The 14,339-nt window shown below is 46.5% G+C and overlaps 1 protein-coding gene across 1 annotated transcript in view; it reads left to right on the forward strand.

Annotated features, from left to right (window-relative positions):
- Nucleotides 1-266: 266 nt before the first annotated feature.
- Nucleotides 267-14,339, forward strand: part of LOC138287252 (uncharacterized) — a 31,185-nt gene continuing 17,112 nt past the window's right edge. The window contains exons 1-2 of the mRNA XM_069227611.1: nucleotides 267-392; nucleotides 12,143-13,446. Coding sequence (XP_069083712.1) covers nucleotides 12,159-13,446 — 1,288 coding nt within the window. The 5' untranslated portion in view covers nucleotides 267-392; nucleotides 12,143-12,158. The remainder of the gene's footprint in view (nucleotides 393-12,142; nucleotides 13,447-14,339) is intronic.

Raw genomic sequence — 14,339 nt, forward strand, 5'->3', positions numbered from 1 at the left:
TATCCATTACTTGTGCTGCCGCTGCTTCAGATGACTCGGACATTATCAGACTTGCATAACAGGGAGCGCCCTTTCAGTATCCGGTGCTGTCGCTGTCTGAGCTGACCCGGATACTATTATACTTCAGGCTCGAGAGCACCTTATCAGTTTCCACCTTATTAGTATTGGTACTTGTGCTGCCGCTGCCCCGGCTGACCCGGACACTATCATACTAAAAGGACAAAGAGCACACTTCGAGTATCCGGTGCTGTCGCTGCCTTAGCTGACCCGGATACTATTTTCCGTGCAGGGACAGCTCGCTCCTTCTCGGTATTGGCACTTGTGCTGACCTTGCCGCCACTGATCCGGACACTATGATACTCACATGGCCGAGAGGACGTTATCAGCATCAGGTACTTGTGCTATCGCTGCCGGCTGACCGGGGTATTAATATAATTACGGACCAGAAAGGACGTCATTAGCATTGGCTATTTGTGCTGCGGCTGCCCCCACTGACCTGGACGTGATTTCACTTACGGACCCGCATCCGGTGCTAGTGCTGACTGCTTCCGGTCCCCCGAGGAAGGCGGGTCTTGGGAGGGCGGGGGCTGAGGAGGGGCTCTGAGAGCCCGGGGGGCTGGGGCAGGGGAGGGGGCGGTAAAGGAGGGGCCACAGCAAGGGAGGAGGTGAGGAGGGCCCAGTGCCAGGGGGTGGTGGCTACCAACCAGTATGGTTATGCCCCCATCCCAGCTGAAGGGGCAACAGTCTTTAAGCCCCCCCTGCAAACTAAAGGATGCTATCCCAAGGGCAAGCAAGAGGGATGTGACACCAGACACACCTGAAAAGTAAACATCTGGGTGCGTCCAGGGTGCTGTGCTTCACATGCACCCGCACCTTTTTCTTACCCACAATGTCCTGCAAACCTCTAGCTTTGCTTGAAATTACACATTTTCCCTACATTTTTGTGATGAACCTTCTGGAATCTGCAGGAATCCACAAAATTCCTACCACCCAGCTTTGTCTCATCTATACCGATAAAAATTCTGCCCCAGTTATCAGTCTAAAAACGTTTTTTTCCAAACTGCCCTTTTGGACCCACTTTGGTTCCCCTCAATTTCGTCATGTTTTTGGCTCTTCCCTGTCACAGGCACTTGGCCCTCCTACACAAGTGAGGTGTCATTTTTATCCGGAGACTGAGGGGAACATTGGGTGGTAGGAAATTTGTGCCGGTGCAGTGATCCCACACAGAAATATGGGGAAAATGTGATTTTTTTTCAGCTAAATTTGAGATGTGCTGAGGAAAACATTGGGGGATCCACGCAAATCACATCTCCCTGGGCTCCCTCGGGTGTCTGGCTTTCAGAAATGTCTGGGTTTGGTAGGTTTTCCTAGATGGCTGCTGAGCCCAAGACCAAAAGCGAAGCTGACCACCCCTTGAAAAAACAGGTAGTTTTGTAATAGATAATTTTGATGTGTCCAAGTTGTGTTTTGGGGCATTTCCTGTCACAGGCACTAGGCATACCCATACAAGTGAAGTACTATTTTTTATCATGAGATGTGGGGGAATGCTAGGTAAAAGGAAGTTTGTGGCTCCCCTCAGATTCCAGAACTTTACAGCACCGAAATGTAAGGAAAACAGCTTTTTTAGCCACATTTTGAGGTTTGCGAAGGATTCTGGGTAACAGAACCTAGTGAGAACCCAATCCTGGACTCCCCTAGGTGTCTAGTTTTCAGAAATGCCCACGTTTGCTAGGTTTCCCTACTTGCAGGACAAGCTAGAGGCCAAAATCCACAGCTACACACTTTCCAAAAAACACGTCAGACTTCAATGTAAAAATGTGATGTGTTCTTGTTTTGTTTTGGGGTGTTTCCTGTTGCGGGCACTAGACCTACCCACACAAGTCAGGGACCATTTTTATCGGGAGATGTGGGGAAACACAGAATAGAAGAACAAGTGTTATTGCCCCTCGTCTTTCTCTACATTTTTCCTTCCAAATGTAAGACTGTGTAAGAAAGAAGTCTATTTGAGACACGGGAGAAAACTACTGACGCTGATTGACGCCTGAACTGAGCCGCCACCCTCGGATCATGGCAGAAGGGAAGAAGGCATAATTCTACTGACCCGACCAATCCTGTAGGAAGGCATCCGTTGCCAGGGCCATCGGATCCAGCCTCAAACTGTAAAACCTCTAGAGTTGACAGTTGAACCGTGAGGCAAACAGGTCTAGGTGACAAGGACCCATAATCAACATGATCTGAAGAAAGACTGAAGGATGGAGCCTCCAGTCATTGTAAACTGTCAGGAAACAGAAATGCCAATCTGCCACCCGTTTGTCTTTCCCAGGTAAAAATTCTGCCACTACAGTGATCTTCTGGGAAATGCAAAAATACAAAAAATCTCTGGCAAAATTTGCTAACAGACGTGACCTGGTCACCCCCAGTCGGTTGATATATCGAACCGCTGAAACATTGTCCATCCTCAGAAGGATGCTACAATTGCTCTTTATGGGGGAAAGGGACCTTATGGCAAAAGAGCCAGCTACCAGCTCCAGGCAGTTTTTGTGGAGACTTAGCTCATCGAATGACCAATTACCTCTTGTCAAAAACTCCCCACATCTCGCACCCCAAACCCCAACGCCCTGCAATGGATTCTTTCACCACGTCCCGAGTGTTTCCAAAGATGGCCTTGCCATTCCAAGCCTCTAGATGAAGAAGCCACCAATGGAGTTCCTCTTCGGCTTTGAAGGATAGGGGAATCAAGTGATCGTAAGAGAGGCCTTGTTGATGATAATCAATCTTCAAACGCTGTAAAGCTCTGTAATGTAATGGACCTGGAAAAGACAGCCTGAAGCAAGGAAGCTAGCAACCCCACAATACCGGCCAGGGATCTCAAAGATACCAACTGTTTCAACAGAGTTAATCTCACTCCTGTAGGAAAGTACCATCTTGCCTGGCATGTTACCCCCATTTTTCACTGTATATATGTTGTTTTAGTTGTATGTGTCACTGGGACCGTGCCAGCCAGGGCCCCAGTGCTCATAAGTGTGCCCTGAATGTGTTACCTGTGTTATGACTAACTGTCTCACTGAGGCTCTGCTATCCAGAACCTCAGTGGTTATGCTCTCTCATTTCTTTCAAATTGTCACTAACAGGCTAGTGACCAATTTTACCAATTTACATTGGCATACTGGAACACCCTTATAATTCCCTAGTATATGGTACTGAGGTACCCAGGGTATTGGGGTTCCAGGAGATCCCTATGGGCTGCAGCATTTCTTTTGCCACCCATAGGGAGCTCTGACAATTCTTACACAGGCCTGCCACTGCAGCCTGAGTGAAATAACGTCCACGTTATTTCACAGCCATTTACCACTGCACTTAAGTAACTTATAAGTCACCTATATGTCTAACCTTTACCTGGTAAAGGTTAGGTGCAAAGATACTTAGTGTGTGGGCACCCTAGCACTAGCCAAGGTGCCCCCACATTGTTCAGGGCAAATTCCCCGGACTTTGTGAGTGCGGGGACACCATTACACGCGTGCACTACACATAGGTCAATACCTATGTGTAGCTTCACAATGGTAACTCTGAATATGGCCATGTAACATGTCTATGATCATGGAATTGCCCCCTCTATGCCATCCTGGCATAGTTGGCACAATCCCATGATCCCACAGGTCTGTAGCTCAGACCCTGGTACTGCCAAACTTCCTTTCCCGGGGTTTCACTGCAGCTGCTGCTGCTGCCAACCCCTCAGACAGGTTTCTGCCCTCCTGGGGTCCAGCCAGGCTTGGCCCAGGATGGCAGAACAAAGGACTTCCTCAGAGAGAGGGTGTTACACCCTCTCCCTTTGGAAAAAGGTGTCAGGGCTGGGGAGGAGTAGCCTCCCCCAGCCTCTGGAAATGCTTTCATGGGCACAGATGGTGCCCATTTCTGCATAAGCCAGTCTACACCGGTTCAGGGACCCCTCAGCCCTGCTCTGGCGCGAAACTGGACAAAGGAAAGGGGAGTGACCACTTCCCTGACCTGCACCTCCCCTGGGAGGTGCCCAGAGCTCCTCCAGTGTGCTCCAGACCTCTGCCATCTTGGAAACAGAGGTGCTGCTGGCACACTGGACTGCTCTGAGTGGCCAGGGCCAGCAGGTGACGTCAGAGACTCCTTCTGATAGGCTCCTTCAGGAGTTGCTAGCCTATCTTCTCTCCTAAGTAGCCAAACCCTCTTTTCTGGCTATTCAGGGTCTCTGCTTTGGGGATTTCCTTTGATAACGAATGCAAGAGCTCATCAGAGTTCCTCTGCAGCTCTCTCTTCACCTTCTGCCAAGGAATCGACTGCTGACCGCGCTGGACGCCTGCAAAACTGCAACAAAGTAGCGAAGACGACTACTGCAACTCTGTAACGCTGATCCTGCCGCCTTCTCGACTGTTTTCCTGGTGGTGCATGCTGTGGGGGTAGTCTGCCTCCTCTCTGCACTAGAAGCTCCGAAGAAATCTCCTGTGGGTCGACGGAATCTTCCCCCTGCTACCGCAGGCACCAAAGAACTGCATCACCGGTCTCCTGGGTCTCCTCTCAGCACGACGAGCGAGGTCCCTTGAATCCAGCAACTCTGTCCAAGTGACTCCCACAGTCCAGTGACTCTTCAGTCCAAGTTTGGTGGAAGTAAGTCCTTGCCTCCCCACGCCAGACTGCATTGCTGGGAACCGCGACTTTTGCAGCTACTCCGGCCTCTGTGCACTTCCGGCGGAAATCCTTTGTGCACAGCCAAGCCTGGGTCCACAGAACTCTAACCTGCATTGCACGACTTCCTAAGTTGTCCTCCGGCGACGTGGGACTCCTTTGTGCGACTTCGGGTGAGCACCGTTTCACTCCTCTTCGTAGTGCCTGTTCTGGCACTTCTGCGGTTGCTGCCTGCTTCTGAGAGGGCTCCTTGTCTTGCTCGACGCCCCCTCTGTCCCCAGACGCAATTGGCAACATCCTGGTCCCTCCTGGGCCACATCAGCATCCAAAAACGCTAACCGTACGACTTGCAGCTAGCAAGGCTTGTTGGCGGTCTTTCTTCAGGAAAACACTTCTGCACGACTCTCCACGGCGTGGGGGATCCATCCTCCAAAGGGGAAGTCTCTAGCCCCTGTCGTTCCTGCAGAATCCTCAGCCTCTACTGTCCAGTAGCAGCTTCTTTGCACTCACAGCTGGCATTTCCTGGGCATCTGCCCATCTCCGACTTGCTTGTGACTTTTGGACTTGGTCCCCTTGTTCCACAGGTACCCTTGAGTGGAAATCCATCGTTGTTGCATTGCTGGTTTGTGTCTTTCCTGCAGAATTCCCCTATCACGACTTCTATGTACTTTGGGGAACTTTAGTGCACTTTACACTCACTTTTCAGGGTCTTGGGGTGGGCTATTTTTCTAACCCTAACTGTTGTCTTACAGTCCCAGCGACCCTCTACAAGGTCACATAGGTTTGGGGTCCATTCGTGGTTCGCATTCCACTTTTGGAGTATATGGTTTGTGTTGCCCCTATCCCTATGTGTCCCCATTGCATCCTATTGTAACTATACATTGTTTGCACTGTTTTCTAATACTATACTGCATATTTTTGGTATTGTGTACATATATCTTGTGTATATTTGCTATCCTCATACTGAGGGTACTCACTGAGATATTTTTGGCATATTGTCATAAAAATAAAGTACCTTTATTTTTAGTATATCTGTGTATTGTGTTTTCTTATGATATTGTGCATATGACACTTGTGGTACTGTAGGAGCTTCACTCGTCTCCTAGTTCAGCCTAAGCTGCTCTGCTAAGCTACCATTATCTATCAGCCTAAGCTGCTAGACACCCTATACACTAATAAGGGATACCTGGGCCTGGTGCAAGGTGTAAGTACCCCTTGGTACTCACTACAAGCCAGTCCAGCCTCCTACAACTCCCTGTTGATCATCTTTATTTTTGGGGATGGTAACAAGAGCTGGGCCTTGATGGAGTCCACCTGAAAACCCAAGAATTCCAGATGTTGGGAGGGAGTCATCAAAGATATTTTGAAGTTGATCACAAATTCCAGATCTTGCAGAAGAGAAACTGTCAATTAAAGCTGGGATAGAAGGAGTTGTTGGTCCTGAACTAAGAGGATCATATTGTCTAAGTAAATGATCATGCGTATCCCCACGCTCCTGAGTTGTTGGACCACATGTTTTAGAAGTTTGGTGAAGGCCCAAGGAGCTGAAGATATACCAAACAGGAGAACCCGATACTCGTCCCAAATTCCCCTCCACCGGAATTGAAGAAATTTCCAATGAGAGGGGAAAATGGGAACCGACAGATAAGCATCCTTGAGATCTAGATGGACCATCCAGTCATTCACCTGAAGCAGGTCTCTCAACAGATGGATACCTTCCATCTTGAAATGCCGATAAATGACAAAGGGATTGAAATTTCTGAGTTTGAGAACCAACCGTTGACCACCCCCTTTCTTTTGCACTAGAAAAATGTTGCTGTAAAAACCTTGAGGATGATGAGAAGAGAGGTCAATAGCCTTTTTTTGTACTAGCTCTTGAATTATGCATTCAGTAAAATAAATGTCTGGTTGGGGAAAAAAGGATGGGATTTGGAAGATCTGGCTGAAAAGGAGGCAACATTAGATCTATGGAGTAACCTTGTACAGTGTTTAACACCCATGCATATGTGGAAATTCTTTCCCAGTTTTAAACAAAAAGTTTTAACCTTCCCCCCCAACTGAAGAGCAAGACCAAGGATTCATTACCTGCAGGGTTGTTGTTGATTGCTCTATACCCTCTGTTGGGACCTTGGAAGGCACGTCCACAAGCACCTATTGTTCTGGTGGGGTAGAACCCAGCTTGAGATAGGTGTTGGGAATAGCCCCTGCGTTGTGGGTAATAGCCCCTCAGAGGACCTTGTTGGCAGCCACAGCTGATCTACTGTCCTCAGAAGCGACTGGCCCTTCCAAAAAGGGGATTGAACAACTTTTTGAGGGAAGAATGTGACTTTTTTAAAGAACTGAAGGTGCTGAAAAACATTGCAATGTCCTTCACAAAACGGTCACCAAATAACTGGCCTTCTGCAAGGGCATCTGCCTCCACGGAGACCAACTCTGCGAGCTGAGGGTCTATCCTTAACAGGACAGACTTACGATGTTCTGAAGCCAAAGCACAATTAGCATTACCCAAAAAACAAATGGCACATTGGGTCTTGCCGGCAAGGACTTCAGAGGAAATGAAACCCCTATTTCCTTGGCGTGAAGAGCCAATTCCAGGATTTTTGCCAAAGGGCCAGATACTGTATATCAAGGAGTTTATCCTGGCAACCCTGAAGGGCTCTGTCTATCCCCTTCTTAGGATCTTTGTTATATTTCTTTAAGAAGGTCAGCACTGTGATGTCAATATCAGGGGACACAGCTGTCTTATGGGGAAGATATGGCCTAGGACATTCAGATTTTAAGCGGGAATATACCTCTTTTTCAAAACTTTTTCTAATGTGTGCTTACATATAATCTGCAACTGCAGGAGCGGGAACCCAGTCAGAGCTTCTGGGGTGAATGATCTCAGATGGCTCAAAGTTAAAGAGAGATGGAGTGGACAGGGAAAGGGAGTGCTTGCGTTTCTTTGAGCGCTTACAGGTTTTGTGAGATTCCTGAGAGGAGGAAGAATTAGAATCAGAACCAGAGGGAGAGGCAGGAGGAGGAGAAAGCATTCCATTCAAATAGAAAAAACACCTCATATGAAACGAAGCAAACAGCTTTCACTATAATTATTGCTGCTGCTTATGAGTAGTAAAGATTGAAAAGCATAATCAGAGCCTCTGGTGTGACATAGAATCAACCAGCATGCCAGGCCTTCCCAGCTGAAGCAGGTTCACAACTTAACTAACTTAGGTTACTTAGTTATACATTTGGATTCTAGCCATTACCATTGCCAGGGCCATGACTGACCTTGAGCCCCATTGTGATGCTTCTATGCCCTTTGGCTCTATCTGTCAGACCCAGGCACTCCCAGCTGAAGCAGGTTCATGACTTAACCAACTCAGGTTAGATGTAGACTCTAGTCCTTAGCATGTCCAGGGCAGTGATAGACCCTGAGCCCTCATTACGATGCTTCTGTGCCCTTCTGGTTCGATCAGTCTAACCTGGACACTCCCAGCTGATGCAAGTTCATAGGTTTCAGACCCATAATCTGCAGCTCAACAATAGTCATTCGTCACAGACGTACATTCCAGTCCTGTGCAGGGCCAGACAGTGCCAGGGCTGTGAAGCACCCTTGACCTCATTAAGATGCGACCATGCTTTGTAGTGTTGAAACACAGAATACCCCTTGTTCTGGTCATACCTCCAGCTTATTCACAAGACAAAAGTCTCTTTCATCACCCAACAGAGCAGTGCACAAACCGATAACACAGAGCTCTACCCAACCCTGGACCAACAGATCCCAAAGCAGAATACATGGTAGGTCATAGACACTGCTATGTACATATCACAGTCCTCATTTCTGTGCTTCTTTCCTGAAACATCTATATAATACTTTCACTCTGCCCAGAGCCACTTTCAACACTACCAGTGATGAACAAATTACCCTTCAGGGTCTTTTTTCCCTAAAAGTTTAAAAGGTATTGCCCAGTTGCAGAATGCAGTGTGAATCTGTAAGCTCCACCTTGTTCCCTATGTCTTTTAAGAACAGTTCCATATCCTTGGAAGTCAGTTGAACATCATTGTCGGCTAAAATAACTTTCTGATTACTCTCCTTATGAGAATCTCCTCTGGAAACGTGATCACAGAACACATGGTGACCTCATTCACAATATCCATTTCAAGCTCCTAGAATGCTTATCCATTAACACAAAGAGATAGTAGGAAAAAGTACCAAGTGGTAAAGAGCTGAGAATATCCAAAGCAATTTGATGCCAGGGGCCAGTGGGGTTCTGTTAGAAACTGGGTCTCTAGTTGGCAGAGGTATACACCCTGTCCAAGTAGGGACCACAATCCTAGTCAGGCTCAGGCACCACACAAACTAAATTATCCTGTGCTCACCCTCTGGTAGCTTGGCAGAGAGCAGTCAGTCTTAGCTTAGAAGGCAATATGTAATGTTTTTGTGCAATAACTCATACAGTAACACAGCGAAAACACCACAAAAGTGTACCACACCAGTTTAGATACCAGTCAGAACCAGTTTAGATAATCTTTATCTGAATGAAAGAAGATCAAAACGACTAACATCCAATAAGCACAAGTAGAGATATCACTTTTTAAAGGTTTCAAAGAGTCTCAGTACTTAAGAAACAGTGGTTGTATCCTTGAAACACTCAGTACTTTAGATGCGTCAAAATTAACAACGCACGGGGACCGCAGAGGAGGAGATGCGTTGAAAGACAGTGTGTTGTGTCGGGTTTTCCGGTGCAGCACAGACGATGCGTTGCTTCTTTCCATGCTGCAAGACGATGCATCATTTCTTTCCATGCTACACAGCCATGCGTCAAATTTCAGGAACGCAGCCTTGATTCCTCACTGCAGTGCGGGGATATTTTGACACCGAGGCACGATGGGTGAAAATCCTTGATACACTGGTAGAAAGAAGCAGGTGCTGCCTCGATCCGGTAGAACACTTTAAGGGGAAAGCAGAGTACTTCCAGCAGAGTCAGGAGCAGGAGGCAGCAGGGCAACAAGCAGGAAAGGATTCGTTTGGCAAAGCAGTCCAGATGAGTCCTTTGGGCAGCCAGTCAGTCCCTCTGACAGAGTCCAGGTGTAGGTCCAGAAGTGTCTGATTTTCAAAATGCCTTTGAAGTGGTGGAAACTTCAAAGCGTGGTTTTGAAGTGCACAAGTTCTCCTTTCAACCCAGCCCTGTCTGCCAGGATCCCTGTGGGGGTTATCAGTCCTTTGTGTGAGGGCAGGCCACTGGCCTTTGAAGTGTAAGAGAGAGCCCCTCCACCATTTCTGCAGAGGGAGACCATTCAGTATGCAGATGAATGCAGATGTGACCGAGTGTCCTGTGTTTATGGCTATCTGGGTGGAATGCACCAGGGGAGCTGCTAACCAGCACAGACCAGACGTGGATTGGAGACAGGCTGTAAGGCACACCTGGCAGTAAGTACAGAGAAATGCCCACTTTCTAAAAGTGGCATTTCTAAAATAGTAATATCAAATCCAACTTCACCAGTAAGCAGGATTTCCTACTACCGTTATGGCAATACTAAACATGACAGGTCTACTCCTTTCAGATCAGAATCTATTACTTAAAAGTATATAAGGGTATTTCTAATGATGGCCTATGAGAGGAGCAGTGAAAAACAACATTGTGAGTTTTTTACTACCAGGACATGTAAAACACATGAGTATATATCCTGCCCTTTTACTTACACAGCACCCTGCCCTGTGGGTTACCTAGTACCTACCCTAGGGGTGACTTATATGGAGAAAAGGGGGAGTTCAAGGTCTGGCAAGTAGTTGTAAATGCCATGTCGAAGTGGCAGTGAAACTGTGCACTCGGGCCTGGCAAGTAGCAGGCCAAGACATGGTTAAGGGACTACTTATGTGTGTGGCGCAATCATTGCTGCAGGCCCACTAGTAGCATTTAATTTACACACCCTGGGCACATGTAGTCCACCTTACTAGGAACTTATAGGTAAATTAAATATGCCAATTGAATAGGAGCCAATATTACCATGTTTAGGGGAGAGAGCACAAACACATTCAGTCTGGTCAGCAGTGGTAAAGTGTGCTGCGACCTAAAAGCAGCAAAAACGAGATCATTAAAATGGAGGGAGGCATTCAAAAAGTTGGGGGATGACCACCCTAAGATTGTTAGGTCTAACAGGTTCTCTCTGCACACCGATGGGGGAACTTGTACCCTCCCAGTCTTATCACTCTTACTACACTCTAAACACTCCCTCCATTTGCGCCCAACTTGAAGATCCGTAGCTGGCCACCAATAACTGCTCCTTAACCTTGCTTTTGTCTTGCACAGCCCGAGATGCCTTATGTGCGCCTATTTAATAAGATGTGTCCTCAAGCTCTCAGGCAGCACTAATCGCAAATCTCTAAAAACAAGACTGTTCTGCACTGACAATTTATCCTTGATGTTGCTAATGACAGTCTTGCAGTGCCACACCCATGGCTTCTTTTAATCATGCCCCTGTTTTAGTTCCACTCCTAGGCCCTTGCACACGCATCCGTAACAACAAAATGGGGCAGTCCTGTGGCAAAACTATGCAAACTGTGAGCATTCAAGACACTTCTTAACATCTTTAAATTCCTCCTCACATTCCTTACTCCACACATAGTCTACACAATCCCTCAGCTAGGCTCATATGGCACAAGTAAATTAAGTATAAACTCAGGGCAAAATATGCCTTAAGAAAAAATGTCTGTGCCTCTTATTCCTTCAGGAGTCTAGATATTTCATGGATGGCTTTAATTAAATCACCTTTGGAGCAGACCACATCAGCAGAGATTAAGTGCCCATGGTGGTCCATTTCCTGAGAGGCAAACTTGTATTTTTTCTTTGAATTTAAATCCATTATCCCTCAAGACCAAGGAAGTCTTTTAAATCATAGGTTTAGGTTTGATCAGATCATACTGACAAATATAAAAGCTTTACTTATTAGCTCTGGATATGGATTATAACTCTGTTACAGATGGGTAGCGCTGAGCAGGATTTGGATGTGCAGCAAAGTAACTCCTGATACCGCCAGAATTAGTCTGCTCAGAACTTCACAACCTGCATGTGATGAGTTTTATTTGTACAGACACTTTCAGGTGACAAAAGCTTGTTTGTGGTGCTTGTAATGTTTCTCCAGGGCAGCCTGACCTCGAATAGGGTAGATCCTATCGATCTTTTGACATCCGCTAGTTTTTTTTTTTTAGCACCTGTGTTTGAAGCTGGTGGTTGGAATATTGCTGATAAAACTCCTAGAGGCTGAGGTGGGAGGTTGGTTGAGGCTAAACAAAGTTCCAAAGAGTTCTACATTCTGACAGCATAGATCATTACTTCAGATTTTAGCAATTTTAAAAGGGTGGCATATAGCATTAAAATAATGAATCATTATTTTTACTTAAAGCTTTAACTGAGAACACAGGGGCCTGGTGAGACAGGAAGGAGTATTTTGGCTTAATTCTCATGTGATAATTTGTTTTATTTTTTTTCTTTTCCTTCCTTCACAGACACTTGAATATCAGAATGGAGAGACGACAGGCTCCAGAAACAAAAAGAAAAGAACAGTGTTCACCTGAACGTGTAAGAGCCGCACTCCCAATTTCGCCTGTCCATAATGTTTCAGCTTCAGGATCCCAAAATAGTGCTGAGCAGAACCATGAGCTGGAGCCACTGTCGGGGAACCTGCCCAACGTGATCCTTTTATCTCTGCTAGAGCAGTTGGAAGCCAAACTGGATAACTTGCATAATACCCTAGAGGATGTACCGTCTAGAGTTGCTGGGCTTATGGAGAAAATCTGGAAAGAAAAGTGTCAATACCACCTGGAAAATGGTGGTGTGTCTTTGGGGATGGTCAGTCCGGTGATGGGTAGAAGTAGATCCCCTCCGCTCAATCTTTTAGTCAGGGAAAGCAATCTAAACCACTGCCTTCAAACTGTGTCTCCACATGGTCATGAACCACAGCAGAACCATTGTCTTCAACCTACATCTCTACATTGTTGTGAATCACAGCAGAGACAGTGCCTCCATCCTGTGTCTCAGGATGGCCATGGACTACAGCAGGACTGTACTGTCTCCAGGTGCTCTCCCCTGGGCGTTCCAGTGATCCTAGGTGAGCCAAACCTTTGGATTCCACCAACGTTTGATGATGAAGAGGAACCACAGCAGGACCAGTGCACACAACTAGAACCAGAGGAACGCGTGAAGAAAGAAGAATTGTATGCAGATAGTTGGGACCCACAACAGAACTTCTGCCTGCATCCACCATTTCACATAGGACACGAGCCACAGCAAAACCACTACAAACAACCAGTGCTGCCAGATAAGAAGGAATCAGATGAACGCATAAAACAAGAGTTGTTGTGGTTTGATGGTGAGGGTCCACAGCAAAACCACTGCAGACAACCAGTATTTGAAGAGGAACAGAGTCTACAGCACAATGCGTGCCTGCAGCAGGTGCTCTTTGATGCACAAGAACAACATCAGAACTGCAAGACCGAACCAATGCAGTCTGAGGCACAGAATGCAGATCAGCACTATAAGCTGGAACCACTGCATCCTGAGCACTGCAAACACAACTACAAGCAAGTACCACTGCATCCTGAGGCACAAGATGAGAACTATGAGCAAGCACCACTGCATCCTGCGGAGCGAGATGAGAACTCAGACCTACAACTGACATGTACTGATATGCAAGGCTCGTCTGTATGCTCCTCGATCCTGGCACAGAATACTGCTGATACAGGTGAAGCTATTGTGACAGACCCATTGGACAGAGGAAAATCAGATGTATTGCTGTTCAAAGCCATCCCAGGTATTTGTTTTATAATAAATAAACATTCAGAACGTAGTCTAAAATTGTCTAGATCTGAAATAATGTGACATACAGCATTTCCACATTGGAAGTTTCCAGATTTTAAGAAAGACCTGCAGGGGGCCAAATCGTAATTGTGTGGAGTGTTATAATTGGGGCCTGGAGGCTCGTTCAGAAGTAGGCTGAGAATCGGGACTCTGCATATGAAATATTACCTGATTTCTGGTCCATGCATGATAATCCATATTCCAGGCTCAAGAACTCTGAGGTATTAGTGGCAGAATCAGTGTTTACGATCCAAGCACTGCGCTACTCATCATCCCCTAAGTGTCAGTTGCAAGTAAGGTGTTATTCACTGAGAGTAGTAGAAACATTGCCCTTTATTCTTGCTAGTGACAAAAAAAACCTTTAAAGATTGGGCAGGGACTGTGTGATGTTTGAGTGTACAGAATATACGAAGATGTCAGGGTCTGCCGCTTAGGAGGGGAGGAAGGCAGTGAAAAGAAGACAAGTGATCCGTAAATCAGTCATGGTCTGTAGTGATGGAATGGATTGGGCAAGGTCCACAGCACCCCAGAGAGTTCAATAAGATGTGGTCTTCACCTGATCAAGTAGGGTGGACAAGTATATCTTGACCAAACAATACTCCACCCACCAATGATAACTCCGGCTGAACTTTGCTATATGTCTGCAATTCTGGGCTCAGAAACTCAAAGAAATTAGTGGAAGAATCTGGGATTTCAATCCAAGCATCGTCTTACTCATCGTCCCCTAAGTGTCAGTTGCAAGTGAGTTGGTAATCACTGAGAGCAGCTGTGAAACTGTGTCCATTTTTCATGCTAGTCCATACTAAACATTTTAAAGATTGGGCAGGGTCTGCGTGATGTTTCCGT

This window comes from Pleurodeles waltl, chromosome 4_1 (assembly GCF_031143425.1).
Source record: "Pleurodeles waltl isolate 20211129_DDA chromosome 4_1, aPleWal1.hap1.20221129, whole genome shotgun sequence".
Lineage (NCBI taxonomy): Eukaryota > Metazoa > Chordata > Amphibia > Caudata > Salamandridae > Pleurodeles > Pleurodeles waltl.